The following is a 21,142-nucleotide window of genomic DNA, read 5'->3' as shown; positions in this document are numbered from 1 at the left end:
TGAGCAGGGGGAACACTTAGACTGGGAGACAGAAGAATGGATCGATGGATGGATATAGAGACTGCAAAGGGGCAGAATCCAACGAGTGAAATGACCCAGAAAAAAAAGGAAGAAGTTTCCTCCTTGCACCACCAAGCCCCACCCTGGAACTTCTCATAGCCTAAATAAAACACAGGGAACTATTCAAAAGGCAGATGTTTATTAGGTACACTGAACTTTTAAAAAACTTTCAAAGAATTATGAAAGAAATATATTTAAATATAACAGGTGTTATTGCAATTGCGCTACATTACAAAATCACTTTTCTACTGCCAGCACAAACTGAAGACCTTAATGTTATATGTGAGATAACATTACACTGACTCTGGCACACAGTAAGTGGTCTGCACTTTTTTCGTTCAAATGTTATTTGTGCTGCGCCAGGTTGTTCTTGAAGACAAGATCAGCTGTTCGCAGAACTACGCTTTTATGTTTCAGTAAATAAAGGAACTGGCAATGAATAACATGAACTGCTGTTTTCCTCAGCAAAAAAAGGAAAATCAAAACATGGTTTCAGGTGAAGACAAAATATCATGAGTAACAGTTCAGGAAGTAAACTCTCTTTCCATGGCCAAGTAGCTCCTATTAATCCAACTCCAAATTGCTACAGGTGCACCAAAAGGAGAATGACTCACAGGTCCAGCATTTACACAGATGAAACTAGTAATAGTACATTACATTCAAGTCTCTTGATTTTGCTTATTGCCATGCTGCACCATATTATTGCTTCATATTACATATACTGAACAAGAGGTTCATGACTGGTAAGTCAAAGCATTCAGAAATACCGTAGAGGCTATCAGCTAAACCAAGAAACTGTACATGTGAAGGACAGGAAGTCAAAGACTAAACTCAAATCCTTTGTCACTGGGAAGTGCTCGAAACAAAAAATAGGAAAAAACAAATTCTGATTTCCCTAGATTAAATCTGCCATAGCATTGTAATAATAGAAGCATTCTAGGCATATTCTAAATAAGAGGTTTAACCACTCTAGTTAATGACTGGCAAGATTTATTTCTCTTAGAACAGTCTGGACAGTAAGACCGATCCTAATAAAGATAACAAAGTGGGAGAAGTAATCCCAGCTCTTTTTCACAATAGATAAAAATATAGGTGAATTCAAGGCACAGGTATTTCAAAAATTAACACACATTATTTTCTTTGGAACTAATAATACAAAGTAAGCCATAATTACATTATCAACATGCTGTACATAGGGGCTTTTATGTGCATTACTTATAACAGCATTATCAGAGAATGATCACAAAATTATTCACATGCACAGAAGTGCACACATAAACATAAAAGCATAGACTGGAGCACTACAGTAGAAAAAAAAGTTCCTGTAAATAGAGTTCTTAGACAGTAATGTTATCAGGGCTATATACTTTGAGTAACATGAATTTATGTGTATCATTAGTTATGGAAGATGGCTGACATAAGGCCAGCGTGCAGAGAACATGTGATTGACACATCTGGTTTGGGGTTGGTAGGAGGCTGCTGACCATTTTGTGGCAATGCTCATAGCACTGACACAATCATGATCAACTGAGGGTGAGATCCATTTTTATTCATGGCACCTGAAATAATTCAACACTGAGGAAACTTGTGTGCTAGACATAGTAAAAAAAAAAAAAAAAAAAAAAAAAAAAATCACTGCTTGGCCCCCAGTCAGGTAGCAAATTTCTGCTTGAAAATGTCATCTTACTTTGTAGACCCCTTTTCTGAGTATATATTGCTCAGATTTTTTTTAACCAGGCACAACAAACCATTTAATTTGTACTTTCTTATGTGCACGAGACTACATTCAGATGAAAACATTCATTTTGCCTCACAGTGATCAAGTCTTGTGAGTTTCTTAATGCTCTTGAATTGGCTTTTGCCATCTTCAGTGGTAGGAAAAAAAACATGTATACTTGCCCAGTTGGGCAATTAGGAAAAATGAACCTTTGGCTTTCATGAACATTGCCACTGGAAGACCATGACCATATTTGCATCTTTGTCGCTCCAACTGAGTTCAGTGAGTTGACGAATTGTGAAATATTTTTACCACCTGAGTTTCAGCATCTGGAATTGCAAGCTTACGAGCATCCAGAATGTCTTGGTTTCAGCAAACCCAGCCAAACGCACAAACCCCAAATTCACTGCATTTCCTCCTGCCATCTCTCGCTTCCCCCTCCCCAAGTTTCTCTCTTTGGAGCTGTACTAAGTTCACAGCTCTGCTTACCCGCTGAGAGTGACAGCTCCAGCACATCACTCTGCCTTGGGAGGAGGGAAACCTGAAGTCACAGGGAATGGGACCACTTCTTGTTTTGTCCTTGTAGCTCAAATAAAACAGAAGCAGGAAAAATTGCGTAATAATCTAAAGTGATGTGGTGAACTCAACTATTTTGAGGAATAAGCTAGAACAGTCGGCAGTGCTCTCAAGCGCACATGACCAACAAGCACAGGTAACCAAAGCTTCCTCTGAACCTCGGTCAAGGTGAGCACCTTCTCTTCCTATATTGTCAACCTCTCTCAAAAATTTGCAATGTTAAAAATACCATTTAAAAAGCTTGAGTAAATTATGGTAAGGGTCCATATCAACAAAATCTGAATTAAAGATATCTGTGCTTCAGAGAGTAGAAACAAAAGCAATCTTTGATGACAACTGCATTGCTGCCAATTAAAATACAAAAATAGCAGTACAACTCTAGACCCTTGGTGCTAGAACAGAAAGCACGGTGTCTAATCCTCAAAATGGATACCAGGCACATAGCATAAAATGAATCATCTGATGGTACAAACGGAAGAGATTCCACAAATTATGCCTACTTAAGCATTACCAAGAAGGGAGCCTACCGGTAAAACTAAATGATTACCAGGCAACGTCACATGCTTGATGGCTGTAAAATGAGGGAACGCATGGTATATCTAAAAGCGGAAGGCTACAGGCTGCACTATAATACAGTACTGAAGTTATCTATTGAGAACCTTCTTGAAGGCAGGCTGCAAGGAAGCATCAACTTTCTTTTCCGTTAACAGCATATTGCTAAGAACAGAAGGATGTAACTCATGAAGTGGATATCAAAATGGAGAAGGAAAACATTTACTCTCATTTCTTTTTAAGAGTGAAATATTTAAAAGGTAATTATCTATTTTTGTGGAGTGAAATATTAGACAACTCTTAGAATTTAGTTTTTAGGTGTGACTTTGGAGCTACTTGAGCCCTCTTCCCATATATGGTTAGACTGAAGTTACATCTTTGTGCAGGTGTCTCTACTTTGGAGCTGCCAAACCTATTACCATTTATGATTAAAATCTTTTGATTATACTACATGACATTAATAATTTTCTCTTCCGAGACAAAAAAAAAGCCAACTTGATGCTCAAGCCCATAAACTGCAAGCAGCTAGATATGCTTAACACTGAGAATTTAAATCTTTGAATTCATCTATACCTAAGTGAAATGCATCGGAGAACAGGTGGCTCAGGAATGCAACTTCCAAATTAATGCATCCTTCTAGAAAAATGGTATGTTTTCATTAAACCAAAGCTGAATGGTTTTCTAGTACATCTGAAAAGAATTGTTCTAACAGAGCAGGCCATAAGTGCAAATTATTTAGAGTTAACAAGCAAAAAATTCACTGCTTGTTTTAAGGAAACCATTGCATGAATACCTGCCATTTTAGCAATGCTCCACACATGTAACTGTTCAGCATTGACTACAGGTTCAAGAATTGTAAGCAGAAGTTTTCTTCTACACCTACATTTCTGCATTTACTGGTTCATTAAACACTGTCAATTTCAAAATAATAGGTAACAGTACATAAATTGTTGAGAAAAGACAAGTATACTATAAAATGGATCTTCAAAACCACAGAAAGCAGTATCTTGTTATTTACAGAGTAGTACAGTATTATAAACACAGATTAAAAGATACCTATACATAAGACATTGTTCTACACCTACAGAATAAAGAATGTTTAAAAACAGTTTAGCATGACAATCAACGTTACAAGTCTTAATACAAACAAGAAGGAAATCAAAGGAAAAGTATTTTTCAAATTGCATCTCTAATGAAGTGCTCCTATTATTTTTTACATTTTCATTTACAATGATGGCATAAGTTATATACAGTGTGAGTATATAGTATCAGTAACTGGGTAATTACCATTGCTATCAACAGACCTTATTCACAGGTACTGAAATTACCTTTTCAAAGGTAACACTTGGCAAGCAGAAACACAAGAAACTTAGAAAAGGATTAATTTATCTGATTCATTTGTCTTACCTTACCAAGGGACTTTCTTTTTAGGGCAACATGAATGTATGTGCTCAGGGACTGACTTCTTAATTACATCACTGATACACAGAGATTTGTATTTTACCAGTATTCTTAACATATACAAAGCAGTGTTTGGTATTCAGCCAGAAACTGAAGTTTGTATCCTTTCCTGAGGTTGCAAATTAATGCATCATGAAGTGCAGCTCCCAGTGCTCTTTAAAAGTCATGACCAGATGTTACTGAAAATGATGACTCCCAGTTTGGCATAGCTGCACTGAGGGTCAGAATTTCCATCTCATACTCTGGGAAAACAGATGAAGAAAAGTCCAGTGGAACAAACAACGTTCCAGAAATGGTGCTTGTTTTCACCCTCCTGAGCAAGCATGGAGACCAGAACCCCAAGGCCAGGGCTGTCTCTGCAGGGGCCTTATGTTGTGGGGTTTTTTTCTGCCCTGGCACTGACCAACTTCCCTACTGGCTGCTGTCCTCAGAATCCCTTTGAAAGGCAGTTCCTGAGGTTTTTGGTGATTAACAGGAAATTGGTACACAGACAATCCTATTCATTTTTCAACTCTCAAGTGCTATTTCAGTTTTTAATGAACTTGTGTCTGAACTATACAACTGTGTACCGGAAATAAAGAAACCTAGTATGGAAATCTAGGGAGGACTTAAAAAAAAAGAGGGGGGTGTCAAAATACAGGTGCTTCCTAGGCTTCAAAATCAGCCAAAACATGTTTTGTGGGAGTTACCTCATATGGCTACATGGGCAGGTCCACAGATACTTTTCTGGTGACAGGAGGGACCTTCCCAGAACTTCTTTATCTGAGGCCAAGCAGCTTATACAGTAATTTAACTGTGGTAGACTAAATGATTGTCTGAAGAAAGGCCAAGAAATACTTGGCAGGTACTCTGCCATCTCTGCAGATGAGATATCCAAAAGACCAATTTATAAGCTGTAGGGTGCAACATGAGTCCCTACCTCTATTATCAGGTAATTTATAATGTGATTCAGAAAAGCAGAAGAATCCAGAGTTCATCATTCCTTTATTCCTTGAACAGTTTAGAGATACTTCGCAGTGAGCAAAGAGCGAACCCAGTAACTTTCAGAATTCAGCCATACTATTCAGAAAGTTAAGAACTGGGATTCAAAATTTGTTTCACAGATGCATGCCTGCACTCCAGTGGTCACTAGTCTTCCCTGTCATGTAGCCTCGTACTTCTGACGAACATTTAGCAACACCATGAATAAGGTCCATAGCGTTAAGGTACACAATCGTCACTGCAGCGTGTTGCAGTGGCTCCCTAAACAACCAGTTTCTCCTTCAGAAAAAAAGCATTCCTCAAGGATTCTAATATTTGTCTTATGTAGCTTGTTTTGTTGGGTTTTTTTAAATTCCAAACCATGCATGATCTGACATAAAAATGTACTTGGTTAAGCCAAGTAATCTGCTTGTAAGAATGTTGTGCATATGAATTACAATTACATAAGCTTTTTAAATTGTTGGTAATTATCCTAGATGATTCTTTGAAATTTATTTGCCTCTGTATTTTTCCAATTAGCAGAACCTGAAACACCTTGCAAATACCACTTCTTAGGAAACAGGCACAAATACTTGTGAAGGCACTTTCCCCGCAAAGTTTCCAAGATTTTAATCACTAATCACACATAGGGCAAACTTTCTGAACACTAGTACAATGTACTATTACTGCTGTTGTATCAGAGCCCATAGCAGATATAACTGAACTCTGGTTACTTGATAGATTTGTAGACTTGTTTTGTAAGTTAAATTAACCCTTTTTCTAAAGGCACAGGATATAATTTTCATGCGACACTTAAGTAGCAAAAGGGCATTTTCCCACTTCAGGATCTTTAAAAAGTCTGTCCTGCAGCAGACCACTGGATTCATTCATGCCATCTTCTTTTTTCAAGAAAAAAAATTACAGTTTAAAGCCTTTTTCATTATATCTATGAATTGTCACACAGCCGTGATATGATATTGGCCTGGGCATGGCTGCTACTCCTGTGATAATGCCCGTTGCAGGGTCATAACAAAGAATAGTGTCTGTGGCTTCGCCATTTTCTCGTCTTCCACCAAGGATATAGATTTTTCCATTACACACAGACATGCCACAATTCTCCTGTTTCAAAATACACAAAGGAATACATTATTATTTAAAAAACAAGACCTCAGTTCCTGCATGTCTACACCAGTGCAGAAGGACAGCATTGTGACTACCGTTTGTAAACAGACTGGCCTATACTATTCCCTTCTGAAAGGGCCAATGCAGAAAGCACAATTGTTGGGGAGAGCAGCAGCACAATCCTACAGAAAAGGCTATTTCAGGTCTACTACACATAGCTCAGACAAGGGACACAATGGAATACAGCTAAACGCTGTACTTACCATTTAAACATCCAAGATAAGGAAAAGAGGAGGGAACAAAGGTTTTCAGAAGAGGGACCACAGTAGGTAGTATTAATGTGAAAAATGGGAACAAGGAGAAGCACCTTAGAGGAGTAACATAGAGGGATGTAAACAGGGGAGAGGAAAAAAGCCATGACTAAGAAAAGAGTGCATAAGAAAGAAACAGCGCTATGTCTTACTTCAAACAAAGACAGACAGGTTTTTTTTTCTTCCTTAAAAGCAGGCATGGAAAAAATACTCAGTTAAATAGAGAACACAGATCAGAAGAGAGGAATAGAGGGAAGGCCAGGAAAAAGAAGAAATTTCTGTTAAGGTAGATACTGTAGAGTATGTGATTGATGTTTTAAAAACATAGGTAAAATTAACTGATATGTGCACACTTTACTACCGAGGGGACACATTTTTAAATTCTGCTCAGTGTTGCATATGTGGAATTGATACAGCTCTCGCTGCTGAAGTCAGATACTTCCTATGCTATACAGTGGTTTTTTTCCCCACACTGCAAGAACAGCCTTCAATACCTTTTATTACATTGAAAGGCTTCAATCAATTATAAGGAAATTACTATCGTTAGTCTAAATTAAAACATGCAGCATAACTTGACAGAGATCAATTTCTATACAATTAAAGCATCATCTATTATACTGTTACACTGTTCTCCAACAGTAACTGCTCTCCAACAAAAAGACTGGGCTGGCTAACAGTGACACCCAGCTGAAAAGCAACCCGTTTAGAAACTTCTTCTTCTGTGAGGTTTTGAATTATGTAGATGGAGAAGTAAAGCAAGAATGGAATCAGAAATGCAATTTTAACCAGGTTAAACAAGTGTATACTCATTTCGTGCCAAGATACTAATGTAAAAAAAAAAAAATCTTTCAGATGTCTAGAGGCCGTTTAGTGTTAATTACCTGTCTGCTGAATGTATTCTGTACATGCATCCAGTAGTCCTCAACTGGATCATAGCAGTATATTGCTTTGGTAAGGCCACCAGCAACATAGATCAGATTGTTTAAAGACACAGCCGTAATACATCTTTTTGCGATAGGTATAGTTGCACGGAGCAACCAAGAATTAGTATCGGGATCGTAAGACTGAACCTGAAAACAAATACATGTATTTCATATTAAAAGCCTAACTGAAATAATAACCAGGCACACTCATACAGGTTATACAAGGAGAGCCAAAGAAGCAGTATCTGGTGGGCAGTATCTCTCCAAGAAAATGAAGTCAATATAAACATAGGTCCATATATGAGTAACATCTACATATGCATATATTCAACGTTCTTTTCCTAACACTCAGGCTTAAGAATTCACAGAACTTGTGAAGCCAATGACAGTATCCATGAGAAAGACCACAGTGTATTGAGTTAACGTTTCCTACTCTGTATTTTTTTGTATTATAATAATTCCATACTCCGTTCAGCAAGATGGTTAAAACAGGTATCTGTATGATCTGTTTTTTAACTAGCAATACTGTTTACCATGGATAGAGGATGCTATCAAATACAAAAAAAAAAATTAACTGACCTTGTCAGAACATGTGTTGTCATCAGGGCCACCCCCGATCACGAACAGTTTGCCAACACAGCTGGTGACCGCTGGAGAGCTCACAGCTTCTTTAAGGGGAGCCACCTCTGTCCATCGATTAGAAAACGAATCGTAACACTCTACACTGCTGAGGCGGTTTTGCCCATCATATCCTCCAACAACATATACCTGTGCAAAGTGGTGAAAACTATCATCGTTTCATTTTTAGATTAGTTATTACATTTAAATATGACTTTAAATTAATTTAAAGCTGCAAGAATCCTAATTTGCTAGGTTTGTGAAGGGCTACTTTCCTCAAATTTTTAAGTTATACACAGGAGGAGAAGAATATTGTCTAAAAATAGTAGGTAAAGACTCCCTGTAGAGTTCCATTCAGTCACATGTGGAATTACATTGCAAACACGTCCAAAGCATAGTATTATTAATACTGAGATAGAAACTTCCTATTTGAATGGCATTTGTTAAAAAAATGTTGTCTACATTTCTCTTTTTACAGATTACATTCAGCAACAGCAGCAGCAAAAGTTCATCTGAATTTACCTTTGCTTTCCTGTGTTTTGCTTTTTCCCTACTTGCTTACAAAAATATTTCTTCCTCTCAGTTTGTAAAGTTTTCTTTACTTTCCTGTTGCTTCTCTCACATTTAAGAAGCGGAGCTCATTATTATTTGTGTCTACCTTCTTCCCTCTGTTTGCTCCAGCTGCAAGTCTCATCTCTAAGAAGTCCAAGGGACACCACATGAACATCTTCCCTAACTTTCATTAATGGAAACCCCACAGGCAGTTGATCCCAACTACTGGTTTTATGTTAAGGCATATATGCCTTCAAAATACAGCAAAACCTCCCATTTCCCCACAGCATGCATTTGGTTAATTTCAATATAAAACATTAAACAAAAGAGCACAGAGCTGACATTCAGAGCAGTACCAGTTTCTGTTAATAACTGCATAAACTGTTAACTTTTGACAGCACTTCTGAAGCACAGGCAAATCCAGATGCCTCTTCGCTTCCCAAAAAATTGCTTCTTAGGGATAAAGCACCTCAATAACAAAAAAAAAAAAAACAAACCCCCAAAAAAATAACTGAGGGGTAACATGATTTTCTTGTCCATGCATAGTGCCTGACTGATAAAGAGCCCAATTGTTTAAAATAGTCTTTTATTTGAAAATTTGTATTTTTAAAACTATTTGATAGGAAATATGAAGTAATACTAAATAGGTACATATGTTTTCTCCACTGTTTTCTTACATAAAGCTAACATCCCCACTATAAAAAAAATTATAAATATACTTCTCTTACTTTACCAAGAAGAACAGCCATTTTATGACGCCATCTGCCTTTATTTAAGGAGGCAACTCTGATCCAAATGTTAAGTTGAGAGTTATAAATCCAAACATCCCGACTATTGATTCTTCCACCTTTAAAAACAAAAATATGCCAGTTTGAATAAATTCATTATTGAATGAGAAATGTTAACTATTAACATGCCCCTCTACAGTAGGCAATGAAAACTTTTAAGGTGAAATAAAGATCTATCTGTATTTATGTATTAGACTGAAAAAGTAATTTTCAGTAGATTTCAAACATGAAAACATACAGTACTTTATTTTACTTATGTGTGCCTTTCTGGTAACATGCTGAGATCACATTAGATTATTTCTTGAGATTGGAATGCATTTTAATGGCTTTTGCCCATGCTCTTCAGATTTCCTTTAGTGTTACTACCTGGATGAGACACTCGGAATCTTAACTGTTTATGTGCCTCATGGCACAGAGCTGTTCCTCTATTTGGGTCATGCATACATCTTTGTTTTGTTTTGTTCAAATTACACAGGTACTACACGTCTGAGGAAACAATTTCTTTGGTTAAACAAACACATGGGGCTTGGTGTCTAAACCATCAGCCGTACTGTATAATTTACCCTTGCTTAAAGACTGAATGAGAGGTGTTTAAAAACCTACAGCTATTGCTCATTTCACTGTAGAAGGCTGGTATGAATGGATCCCCAACTCAGGTGCTAAAAGAGATTTGTTTCCATTTTACATTCCCACAATGAGAAGCAGCTTTAACTGTGTTTCTTTTAGAGTCTAGGCAGCCATACGACAGAAGCAAGTCACCAGCAACGTACCAGCACTGCGGTGCTCCTAGGCAACCGGTGTTTTTAACCGGCACACAGCACATTTTGTAGCAGAGAAAATGCTGCTGGGAAAAAGACTACTTGGGATTTTTTGCTGGTAATTTTTCCAACTGCTGCTGCAAATAGGCCACTACTATATTTTAAAGCAGTGTACTTAACGAGCATAAGCTAGTCTCTTTAAATACAATTGATATCCTGGAATCAGCTGTAAAAAACTGCTGATTAATACCAAACAAAAACCCCAGAAAACACTTTCATCTACAATAAGATTGGTTTGGGGCTGGTGTTTACCATTTACATCAGAAAGTGACTTTCAGTTGAGCTTCTGGAAGTTCACAGTACAAAGATCTACCACATTAAAGAAAAAAACAAAACAAACCAACAAGAAAACAAAAAACAAACCAACAAAGAAAAGAAGTCTTAAATTTTTTAGGATTATTCACCTGAAACAAGAATATCATTCCGTAGAGCACACACCGCATACTCAGACTTGGTAAACTCTGGAAGTTTAGCCAGTGACTTCCACTCTCCTGTTACAGGATCGTAGCACTCAGTATATGGCAAGTTAAACCCTCCAACTCGTTCACAGCCTCCAACAACAACTATCACCTCAGAATAACCAGTTGATCTAAAAAAGTGAACACAGAAAACTAAGATGTAGAAGACATGTATTAGTACATTGAGGTCAAACGACATTGTCTTCAAAACTGTGTGAAAATTGAAAAGTTTACTATTTACTTCTACAGCAAAGAAAAAAAGAAAAAAGAAGGAAGAGTAATTTAGCAAACAGTTAAGATGTTTTCACTGCTTCCAGCTGTCTCGTTACATAGCAGGTTACTACACCGACACGTGTTCCACAGTGCACAACGTTCTATGTAAAAATCAAATAATAACAAAAATTCAGAAAGCCCTTACTCTAATAATATTTTCCCTTTGACTGTGTACATAAAGATAGCAGAAACAGAGTTCAAGTGAGGTCTGAGCCAATGAGACGAGCAATCTGTTTCACACTGAAACCAGTCACCCCCATCCCCCCAATTTTACAAAATTGGGGGTACTTTACATCGCTTAAGTAGTCAAAAAGTTTTAAAAAATGCAAGATTGGTTTTATTTTTGGTAAGCCTTTTTGTTGTGTTGTGCTTTAACTTTGATCCCAATATAAACAGGCATCTAATTCATACCATTGCTAAGTACTGCAGTCCTCTCTCAAAAAAAAACCCAAAACATGGCTTATGACTGCATTTGACATAAAAATTGCATGATCTGTCCCCAAATTTCCTAACATGTGAACTTATGCACATAACTTATAAATCCTAATGATGTTTTCCCTGTTTTGAAACATCAGGAATAAAACTAGTTAGCCCTTCTATCTCCTTGTCACCACACACCGTAATTGAAATAGTCCATATATATTTCTACTAAGAATATTTTAAATAGGCAAAAGCAATGTTAAATGATAATGTACTATAAGATTGTATCATGAATATATGTATCTGAGGAAGCATACTTATGCACCTGAGCTAGTCAGAAGCAACACTCTCTTCAGCTCCTCAACTTTGAAGTCATGCTCGTTCCTGATTTCTGTGTATTTACTGTTACTGTTTTTTGCTTTTTTTGAGGAACAACTCTGAAAAGAATCTCTCAAAGGACAAGAGAGGGGAAGTTCCTGTGCCAGCAAAGCATTACCCAGAAAGAGAATTTCCTTAAAAGCAAGATACTCATCTCATAATTTGCCTTAGAAGCAAGCCCAAATACATCAGCGAACTGTATGTACAAGAGGTTTGTCTGTTGATTATTTTCTAGATTACAATCAAGGCCTCCACTTACTTACTGAAGAGCTTACTGTACGAGTTTATCGATCTTTATTTTAAAACTAAATGAACCAAAAATATTTGATCAGAGAGAGCTCCTTCTGAATTGCTAAGAGTTTTGCTCTTTCAGGGAAATACTAATTTAGTACCGTATTTCAAATAGACATAAAACCAAAAACGTTCCCAACCATATCCTTTCTTCAGTTAAGAAACATTTTCTCTGTTACATTTTCTTGAAGGAGTCTTGTACTGTGTAAGCTTTAAGGTTAGTTCCAAAAGATTTTTTTACAAACGACAGAGGGCACATCAGTTTAAAAAGAAAAGTAAAAAATGTGGGAGTACACAAAAAGAATATACAGGCAAAGGCTAATTCCAGAAAAGAACTAAGGATATATTTGAATGGAGATTAGAAAAAGCTGTGATCTCAAGCAGTAGTACAGAAAGTCCTCCTTGTAGCCCTCAGAAGAAAGGGTGTGAGCAAAATAACAGAGAGGAGCTAAAAAAGGCACTAGACAGATTCCAGGAGACACTCTCTTATCAGGTAAAGGTGCACAAAAGAGAAAAGGGGGAATAGAAGATGACCGACAGTATCATATAATCCCATGCATTCCCAAGAGCAGGTTTCCAAGGGGGCCCGAGTTACATGCAGACCTCTAGACAAGGCAAGAACGCCAACCAGCACAGCATCAGCTGGACAGAATAACTTTCAGCAGTTCAAACAGATTACACTGAAAAACATTTTAAGTTTGGGAGACAAATTAGAGGAATTCCAGTAAATCACTACTTTTTTTTTTTTCCCTGTTCACTTTTGGATAGTAAATGGGATAACAGACAAATGTAAATGAGAAAAAAATCTCCTTAGGGGAAAAATAACAGACTACATTAAAGCTTTCTAAAGGCAACCAAAAAGGATGTGTTAAAAATGTATAAAGGTAGTAACTTCTAACTAATTAAAGAGAACACTTGTATATCATTTTCATACAGCTTAACAGGAACTGTGTGATTGAAGAATTCACAGGCACATGAAAATCTGAGGATAATTCAAAGCATACAGTAGGAAGAGCCTGTTTTGTATATGGCAATGTATTACCACTCACTGCTTGATCTCGGCTTGGAGATTTGCTGTGCAACACAACCAGCAGGTGACAAGAGAGACTTAAAAGGAGCATGAGACAACCTCAAGATGTCACTATGTCATTGCAAGTACATAACTTAAGAGCTCTTTCAAAAAGACCTGCTGCATTTGTCAACGATGCCTAGTGGCAAATGAGCAAGCAGGCAACCACAACCGTTACACCACGTTTTAAACTTTTATTTACTTCCGGTAACTCTTCAGTGGCTTCAAAAAGAGAAAAAAAACCAACAGAACCTGCAAATTGCAATCTGCACTGTTCTTTTAAAAAAATGGGTAGAACCCACTTCACCCATAGGTGCATACATACCCATACAAGGAATCACAATTAATTTCCAGAAGTTTCAGTAAAAACACTGGCATGGGAATTTCTGATCCTGCAGCCTGTCTCCTTTTAGAAACAGTTTATATAAAAAGGAAATTGGAGAAAGGCAAGAAAGAAGGAAAAGAGCCCTCCAGCCCCCTCTCCTCCCCAAACCCCCCAGAAATGCCCAGAAAAGATGTGATGAAAACACGGGGGAAGGGGGACCTGGTAACCATTTTAAAACACAATCTCTTTTTGCTATAGGCAACAGAAACAAACAGGCAACAGAAACAAGCGACAAAGAACTATTCCATGAATGTAATATAGAAAAGGGGAAAAAATTCCTGCTGGGAGGCCAGCCAGTTTTTCTCTTTGTAAATTACTTCTCTTGTCCCTGCCTACTTGAATTCACAGTGCACTTTTACAGCTCAGCAGTAAAACCAACAAAACCCACAAAATCCCAAACCAACACCCCTCTGCCCCCAGCTTCAGAAGTCACCTGTATTGGGCAAGGTACTTCATTTACAAACTGGAATGCTACGCTGAGGCTATTCAGATTCTCAAGGGCATACCCACCATGCACTTTGACAAAACTGTTAGGTCTGAGTGTGTTTTCTTTCTTTATCAAATTGAGTAATAAACGTACAACCACCACCACACCAAATACCACAAGATACAACCCCCTTCCAACTGCTCATGAAACAAGGAGGTCTTTGCTCTGAATTCCCATGCTCCCTCCCTCAGGCCCAGACTCCGGGTATCAAATGCCTCAGAAACTATCATTGCACCCATTTCCAAACTGCCGTGAACCGAAGGTTTCCAAAGACCCTCCATGGCAGCATACAGCTTAGAAAACCTGGCAGCAGGGCTGCAAGTAGGTTAAGAAGAATTTCTTCCCCCACAGAAGGACTGAAGACTGGAAAGCCACTAATGGGCCAAATGCTTGCCAAGTATTTATTTTCCCCCTATATGCAAGCCTTTAACACGTGCCAAAAAAAATAAAGGTTCCCTGCACAGTCACTGTACTGCAACCACATATGACTAAGAGTAAACAAAGAGGAGTAACTCCTAACACAATCTGTTTGTCCAGACCAGATCATTGCATCACCTTAATGTAACACATGATTTTATAACTACAGCTTATATCAGCTGGAGTTAACAATAAACTATCATGTCAACTATCATGTGGAGGTAAGGCTTTTACTGGGAAAATATTTTTCAGGCAAAAACCCCACCAACTTAACCACCATTGCTCATAAATGCCACTAATGGACTCTTCCTCATTTCTTCTTGCAACTTCAGTCACCTATTTGTGTAATGCATTATTAAGTAGCAGCAGTTCTGAATTATTAAAATGTCATAGAATAAGCATGAAATATTTCAGGAACTGTTTCATAATTCTTTACAAATGGAAGGTTTAGTTTCTTTACAGTTAAGAACCTGTTGTTCTGCTGTCTATTACAAATCTGTGTACTACTCCATCGGTAAAGTATTTGTGATGTAGCAAGTGAATGCTCTGAATATATATCCCCAGCCACATCCTTTATAGCATGCTGTACACTTACATGACTTCGTTATAAAAAGAAAGAAGGCTGGGAAATGGAATAGTTTACCTGCTATAGCACAGGAAGTTCTTTTCAAGATGCTGCTATTGTATGAAATAACTTAAGATCTCACCTAACAAACATTAACCTTTAGAAAATATTTTACCTTGCAAGGTAAAATAACTTCACTTACCTGAAGAGTTGTTTATTTCATAGCAATAAAGTCATCTGTGCAAAAAGACTCACTTACATTTTCAAGACACACGTGAGCTCCACGTGTTGTGGGGAAGTGCAGAAGTGTAACTGTAGTGGCTTCAGAACGTAAAACAAAATAATCTGCAAGAGATTTTTTCCTGGGCACGTGTATATCAAACATCTGTACACTGAACTATGTACTTTTACAGACATAAGGGAAAAAAAAGTATGCCCTCACCTGCGTGGCCTAGTTCGGGGAGACATCATCTCATTTCCAAGGATATGGTATCGCCTGGCTTCATGCAGCAGCTGATAGCACTCTGGGGAATTCTGAATCAGCTGGTCCACTTCCACAGTCTGAACAAAGTAGTTTGGGTGTAACAATGGAAGCCTGACATGTGTCAGAAGTTCATGTAACACTGGTCTTCGCAAGTCAACTGCCCGATACACCCAGCGCATGACAGCTTCAAACACCATCTCCTCCTTACTGATCACCAGTTCATCACTGCAAATGTAATCAATAAGCTCATCCTTCCCCAGTTCGAGGAATTCTTCATGCTGGGACACATCCTCAAACGTCTGTAGCGCAAAATTCCTGCACTTGGTGAACAGTGTCTTGAGCGAGTGCGTATCTGCAAAGCGCTGGATTCCCAGGCAATTGCAAGGATCCAGCTGTTCTTCCAGGAACTTGGCACAGGCGTCACGCAAAACACTAATCTGAAAGAGACTTGATGTTTCAAAGAGATACTGCACATTCTCTGTAGTGATTTTCACCTTGCCAGTGTATACATACTGTAAAAAGCAATCCATAGCTTCAGCAAGAATGCCATTGATCTCCACTAACATCTCTCTGCTTTCTCTATGATCATTGCAAAACATAGCTCTGAAGTAGCTGCTGCAAGCCGAGAGAACCGCTCGATGGCAGGGAAACTCCCTTCCTTCCACACAGATAATAACATCTGTGAACAACCGGCTGTCTCGAAATTCATTGAAGATCTGGAGAATGCTTTCAGCATGGGATGATCCCGAGGAGAAGTCGAAAAACTCAGGGCCTGACAATGATTTTGGGTCCATTTCAAAAACTTTCCGCTTGGTTGCAGGGGAATCTCGTATCCCACTATCCTCTCTATTCAGTCTGCGCCCCAATATTAGTACCATTGTTACATCAGTTGGCTATAGAGTCATTGAGAAAAGTTTGCAGAGTTTCTCCTTTGCAGTCCTACGGTCTGAAAAATTAACACACTTCAGTATTCAGTCTGATATATTCTTAATTTCACTATGAGAATTAGACAAGATACTTGCTTCGTTACTCTAAGAACTGGTACAATTTTTGACCTTTACTAGAGATGACACAGTATTACAGGGCAAATTACCGTGCACAGGGCAATGCAGCATTATCTGCTACACAGTAAATACAAAGTATACCCATAGAACAGGTGTCATGGATGGCAAGTTCTGGATGTCCCAGCACCACTGGTCTTGCATTAGTGTTCAAGATAAAAAACGAGATCTTGGCTTCAGCAAATCACCTGACTGACGGAAGCCAAAGATTTCCTCAATAAAGATCCAGAACTTGGGCTTTTCTCATTTTTCAGTGTAATCCTCATTTCAGCTGGAGCCTCCAAGTACTACTATAACAGCACTAGTCAAAGGTGGGGCGGGGGGAAGAGACTGAAATTTTCAAGATAAAAATTCAGTTGAGAAATCACTCCATTTTCATTATAAAGTCTATCATAATGTAGTCTTATAATACTAGTGTTTAGTAACATTCAGCTATCTCAATGAATAACCTTGATCATAGGTTTTTACATGTTCATGCCTAGCATCTAAAAATTAATTCACTGATAATCTAAGGTTCAATTAAAAATTAATGTAAACCTCTAGCATACAAAACAGAACGAAGAATTACATTTGTTTTTGTAAAACTACTGAAAATAAGAACCAAGGGCAACTTTGCTGAGGACAGGGAGATTTTCTGTTTTCCAAAGTAGTACTAGAAAAAAATTACTAGCAAAACTTTTTGCTCAAACACTTCCCGGTTTCCAATATGACATGCGTACGACATTCCCCCCCAGCATGCAAACACACACTCACATTATCAGAGCACTGAAGTTGCAAAAATCAAGTACACAAATGTTAACATATGCCAATATTGAAGTTTGTAGGTGAAGAAAACGCAGATGATTTTGCAGATAGTGCGTATTAGAGTTAACGTGATCAACCAATCTAGCAGCAATAGGGCTTTTTGCCCCTCCTGAGCTTTTAAATGAACTGGATGAATGTCCACCAAGAAAATACACTGAGGCAACAAGAGGCTGGGCAAAATGCCCTCTTGGGTCTGATATAAGCATCATTCCGAATGCTTGTAATATATATTTGTATGTCTAGAAGGACATGCACTGAATTATTTTGAAGTTTATGGAAATTTTTTTCATGCTTCCAAGAGGTTATATTCAGTTTCCCTCATTCCCCACTTACAGAGTCAGTAAACATCAGCTCCTCACAGCAATTTCATTTCCTGACGTGCTAGCATCTTTAGAGCTGCAATTACCCAATCCAAGTCTAGCTACATCATCGCTTAATATAGAACACAACGAACATGCTTTTTTTAAACAGGCTTTTTACACAGCACCTTTAAAAGGCACCATCTTAAAAAAGAGCAAGAAAAGAATGTGTGCTGTACATTTACTCATCAAGAAAAGAGGTTTTAAAACTATCATTTTTCATATAAAATTTTTTATGCATATTTACATGGTAGATTCTTGGTATGGCTCATTTACCCTGCAAAGTATTTAATTTTAATTTAAATTAAAATAGGATCAGTTGTCACTGATGCGTGAAAAACACTGTTGCAATAAGCCTATGTAATAACTGATTGCTTCAGAGATATTTTAACAGGGCATAAATGGACAGTCTAATCTGTAGCTGATATTCTATCCAATGTATTTCACAACCATTTTACCCTGTAATGACGCAGGCCGGATAAATACTAAAACCAACAACAACAACAACCACCACCACCTCACCAGCTCTGTTGCTAACACCCTAACGCTTACATTGAACTTGATCTGCAATTAATTCCATACTACTCAGCATGAGAAAGTGGGCAGAAATGAAACATCAGCAGTAGAAAAAGGAAGTGTAACTATGAAAATATAAACCCTAAAGGCTTGATTCCAGTGTCACAGATTTAAATCAGAATAATTCCACTAAAGCTAATGGAGCTTTTCCAAAGCACAGCTAGCCTGAAATCGGAAACAAGACACTGGCATATTGCATGAAAGGACAAAACACTGCAACTAAGTAAAAAAAGCTTCAAGATCAGATATTTCTCATTATGTGAGAAGTTAAGACTTAAGAAGACACTATATTATGCAATCGCTAATAAATGGAAATAAGGGCTCTGGGTTAAGACTGCTCACTGAAGGAAGCAATGTCTTCTTTATGCTTGGAACAACACAAAATTAGTCATCAGTGAATGGTTTTATTTTTTTTAATGTCCTGATGGTTTAAAGAAATGGGAGACTAAAAAAAAAATAATCCATGGAGCAAAAACTAATCAAGGGAATAAATACTGCAAATTCACAAATAAGAGAATGGAAAGGAGAAAGAATTACACTCCACTGCAGAAATTTATGCTTTTGAACATACTGTGCTTCAATTTCTATGCAGTAAATAACTTCAGTAGGTTTGCTTAAGCAAAGTAATTTTACAAGACTGTCAGTAACACTATCACGTGTTTAGCTCTATCAGACACACATATGGCCTTCTTGCAGATCATGCTCTGGCAGTTTTAAGATGTCACCACTTCCAGCTGCCCGCCCCATGTTTCAGCCCCAAAGCTGGAAAGGCAGAGGGGAATCTGTGCCTGAAGCCAAGCTGCTTAGTGTGCAAGGGAGGGAAACACAAAAGGATATGCTTGTCTGCACCTTCCATGTATATAAAGGTACTTATACATGAACTACAGACTCTGCATTATAAAGCACCAACCACTTAAGAGAATTTAACACTGAGATATCTTCGGGAAGTTTAAATGAAGCAAAAGAAAAACAAACCAATTTTTTTCCTAAATGCAACCATTGGAAATTTTAATAGCAAAAAAATACAGAATGCATGGGATTGCTTGCCTGAGCAAGGGTCAACAAGGATGGACCCGAACCAAATCAGAGAGTCTACTCATTCAAAAAACTGGAAAGGAAAACGAAATCATGCTTTCTATCAACAGGTTTTAAAAACGCTTTACAAATACAGACATGGCTCCAATATGAATGTTACCTGTACATGCACATCTCTAAATTAAGCTGAGTTCACCAGAAGATCAGGTTCCTCTGTTTCCTTATTTTATATTGTCTATAGGCTTGTCTACACAAGATGTTCCTCAGAAATAATTTGACTATGAGTCCAATTCAGAGGCCAGTAAATGAGGTCTATAAAATGTTTGCCCTGGTACCTTCTATCAGTAAATCCTCCTGTGCAAATTACTTTTATGTTGCACTAAACTCCTCCTTCCTCCACTGCAACATCCTCATGTATTTTACCCCTCTCACTTCACCTGCAGCTCTGGCAACAGCTAGCAACTTTCTGGTAGAGCTTTTTTCCTATCAGTTCTGCGGCACAGAACTCCTTTGGTCCGTTAGCAGAACTGACGGAAAGCCGCAGAGGAAATGCAGCCAGGGTCGGGGCGAGGCCCTTCGGTAACACCTAGTCATCAGGTGTGCCCGAGCTCTACCTTCAAAGCTCACCCTCAGGGTGTAGTTTCAGGAGTACCTGAAGCTGAGCTGGGCTTCTGCTTGCTGCCAGTGGAGTTGGCTTCCACCCTGCGCCCGTGCCCACCGCCGCCTCACGTCAGCACCAGCACTTGCGTGGCGTGGCTGGAGAGGTGACCGTCTGTAAAGGGAGAAAAAGAGGTGCTGGGAACAAGCAGCTGCCCTGGGGAAGGGCAGGAGCCACCGGCACGGCCCCAGCGCAGGCCTGCGGCAGCCCAGCACGCTCACGGCACAGGGCACACCGCCTGTGCCGCCCAGCCGGAGCTCGCAGGCAAGCCACCTCTACTATTACCTGGTACGGTGTGAGCAACAGCACCCCCAAGGCAACGCAACCCAATGTAATAAACTAAATAGTATTTTCATTCTGGAGCATGGGAACTGTAACTCGGGTTTGGCCAACTCTAGTTATGTTATTTGTGATTTCAGATAACATGATCTGCAGATGTGCTTCATCTCCGATGTCTGGTTACCACAAGAGTCAGAGAAAACAAACTCGCAGTTTTATCTACTGCAACACACTGGCTAAACCACAACACGTGCTCTTGCTTTTTTCTTTTAAAGGAAGAGGGGGGAAAAACAATCATAGCCTTTCCCACCACCAAAAACACACACAGCATTTATTTTTCGTTCTTCTTTCTTTGTGATATAAAAAAAGTCCACAAAGTTGTTGGTTTTAAAGGACTTTTCTTTAAAAAAACCCCACTTCTTGTTTTACAATAGAAATGGAGGATGTGAACGCCTTTAAGATGAATGAAGTCTTTAAGAATACTGAATAACTAGTAAACAAGAATTCAAAGCGAACAAGCTCATTGACATGGTAAGGAGTTAGGTGCACTATAGGAGTTTTTTATTCTAATGTAAGGCACTATTCTGATTAAAAAAATACTCTGAATGCCAAAATTCAACAGTAATCAAGCTAATGACACACACAAAAAGCCCTAAGCCCCTTCAAAAAAAAAAAAAAATCACAC

General features: G+C 38.4%; 1 protein-coding gene across 1 annotated transcript; it reads right to left on the bottom strand.

Annotated features, from left to right (window-relative positions):
* Nucleotides 1-178: 178 nt before the first annotated feature.
* KLHL24 (kelch like family member 24) lies at nt 179-20,312 on the bottom strand. Its single transcript, XM_059822434.1, has 7 exons — nt 20,173-20,312; nt 15,644-16,631; nt 10,863-11,047; nt 9,581-9,699; nt 8,262-8,450; nt 7,641-7,829; nt 179-6,445 (listed from the first exon to the last, which is right to left on the bottom strand). Exons 2-7 carry the CDS (start codon nt 16,561-16,563, stop codon nt 6,245-6,247), a joined length of 1,803 nt encoding a protein of 600 aa, XP_059678417.1. The 5' UTR covers nt 16,564-16,631; nt 20,173-20,312; the 3' UTR covers nt 179-6,244.
* Between the last annotated feature and the right edge of the window lie 830 nt (nt 20,313-21,142).

This window comes from Gavia stellata, chromosome 11, assembly GCF_030936135.1.
Source record: "Gavia stellata isolate bGavSte3 chromosome 11, bGavSte3.hap2, whole genome shotgun sequence".
Taxonomy (NCBI): domain Eukaryota; kingdom Metazoa; phylum Chordata; class Aves; order Gaviiformes; family Gaviidae; genus Gavia; species Gavia stellata.
This window is presented reverse-complemented; position numbering and strand designations above follow the sequence as displayed.

Bases quoted from the DNA above. Each gene is read 5' to 3' on its own strand.
- KLHL24 (XM_059822434.1), bottom strand. From the start codon at position 16,563: ATGGTACTAATATTGGGGCGCAGACTGAATAGAGAGGATAGTGGGATA. The intron at 9,700-10,862 runs GTGAATAATCCT...TTGTTTTTAAAG, and splicing joins GAATGATATTCTTGTTTCAG to GTGGAAGAATCAATAGTCGG. The intron at 7,830-8,261 runs GTCAGTTAATTT...ATTTGTTTTCAG, and splicing joins ACAACACATGTTCTGACAAG to GTTCAGTCTTACGATCCCGA.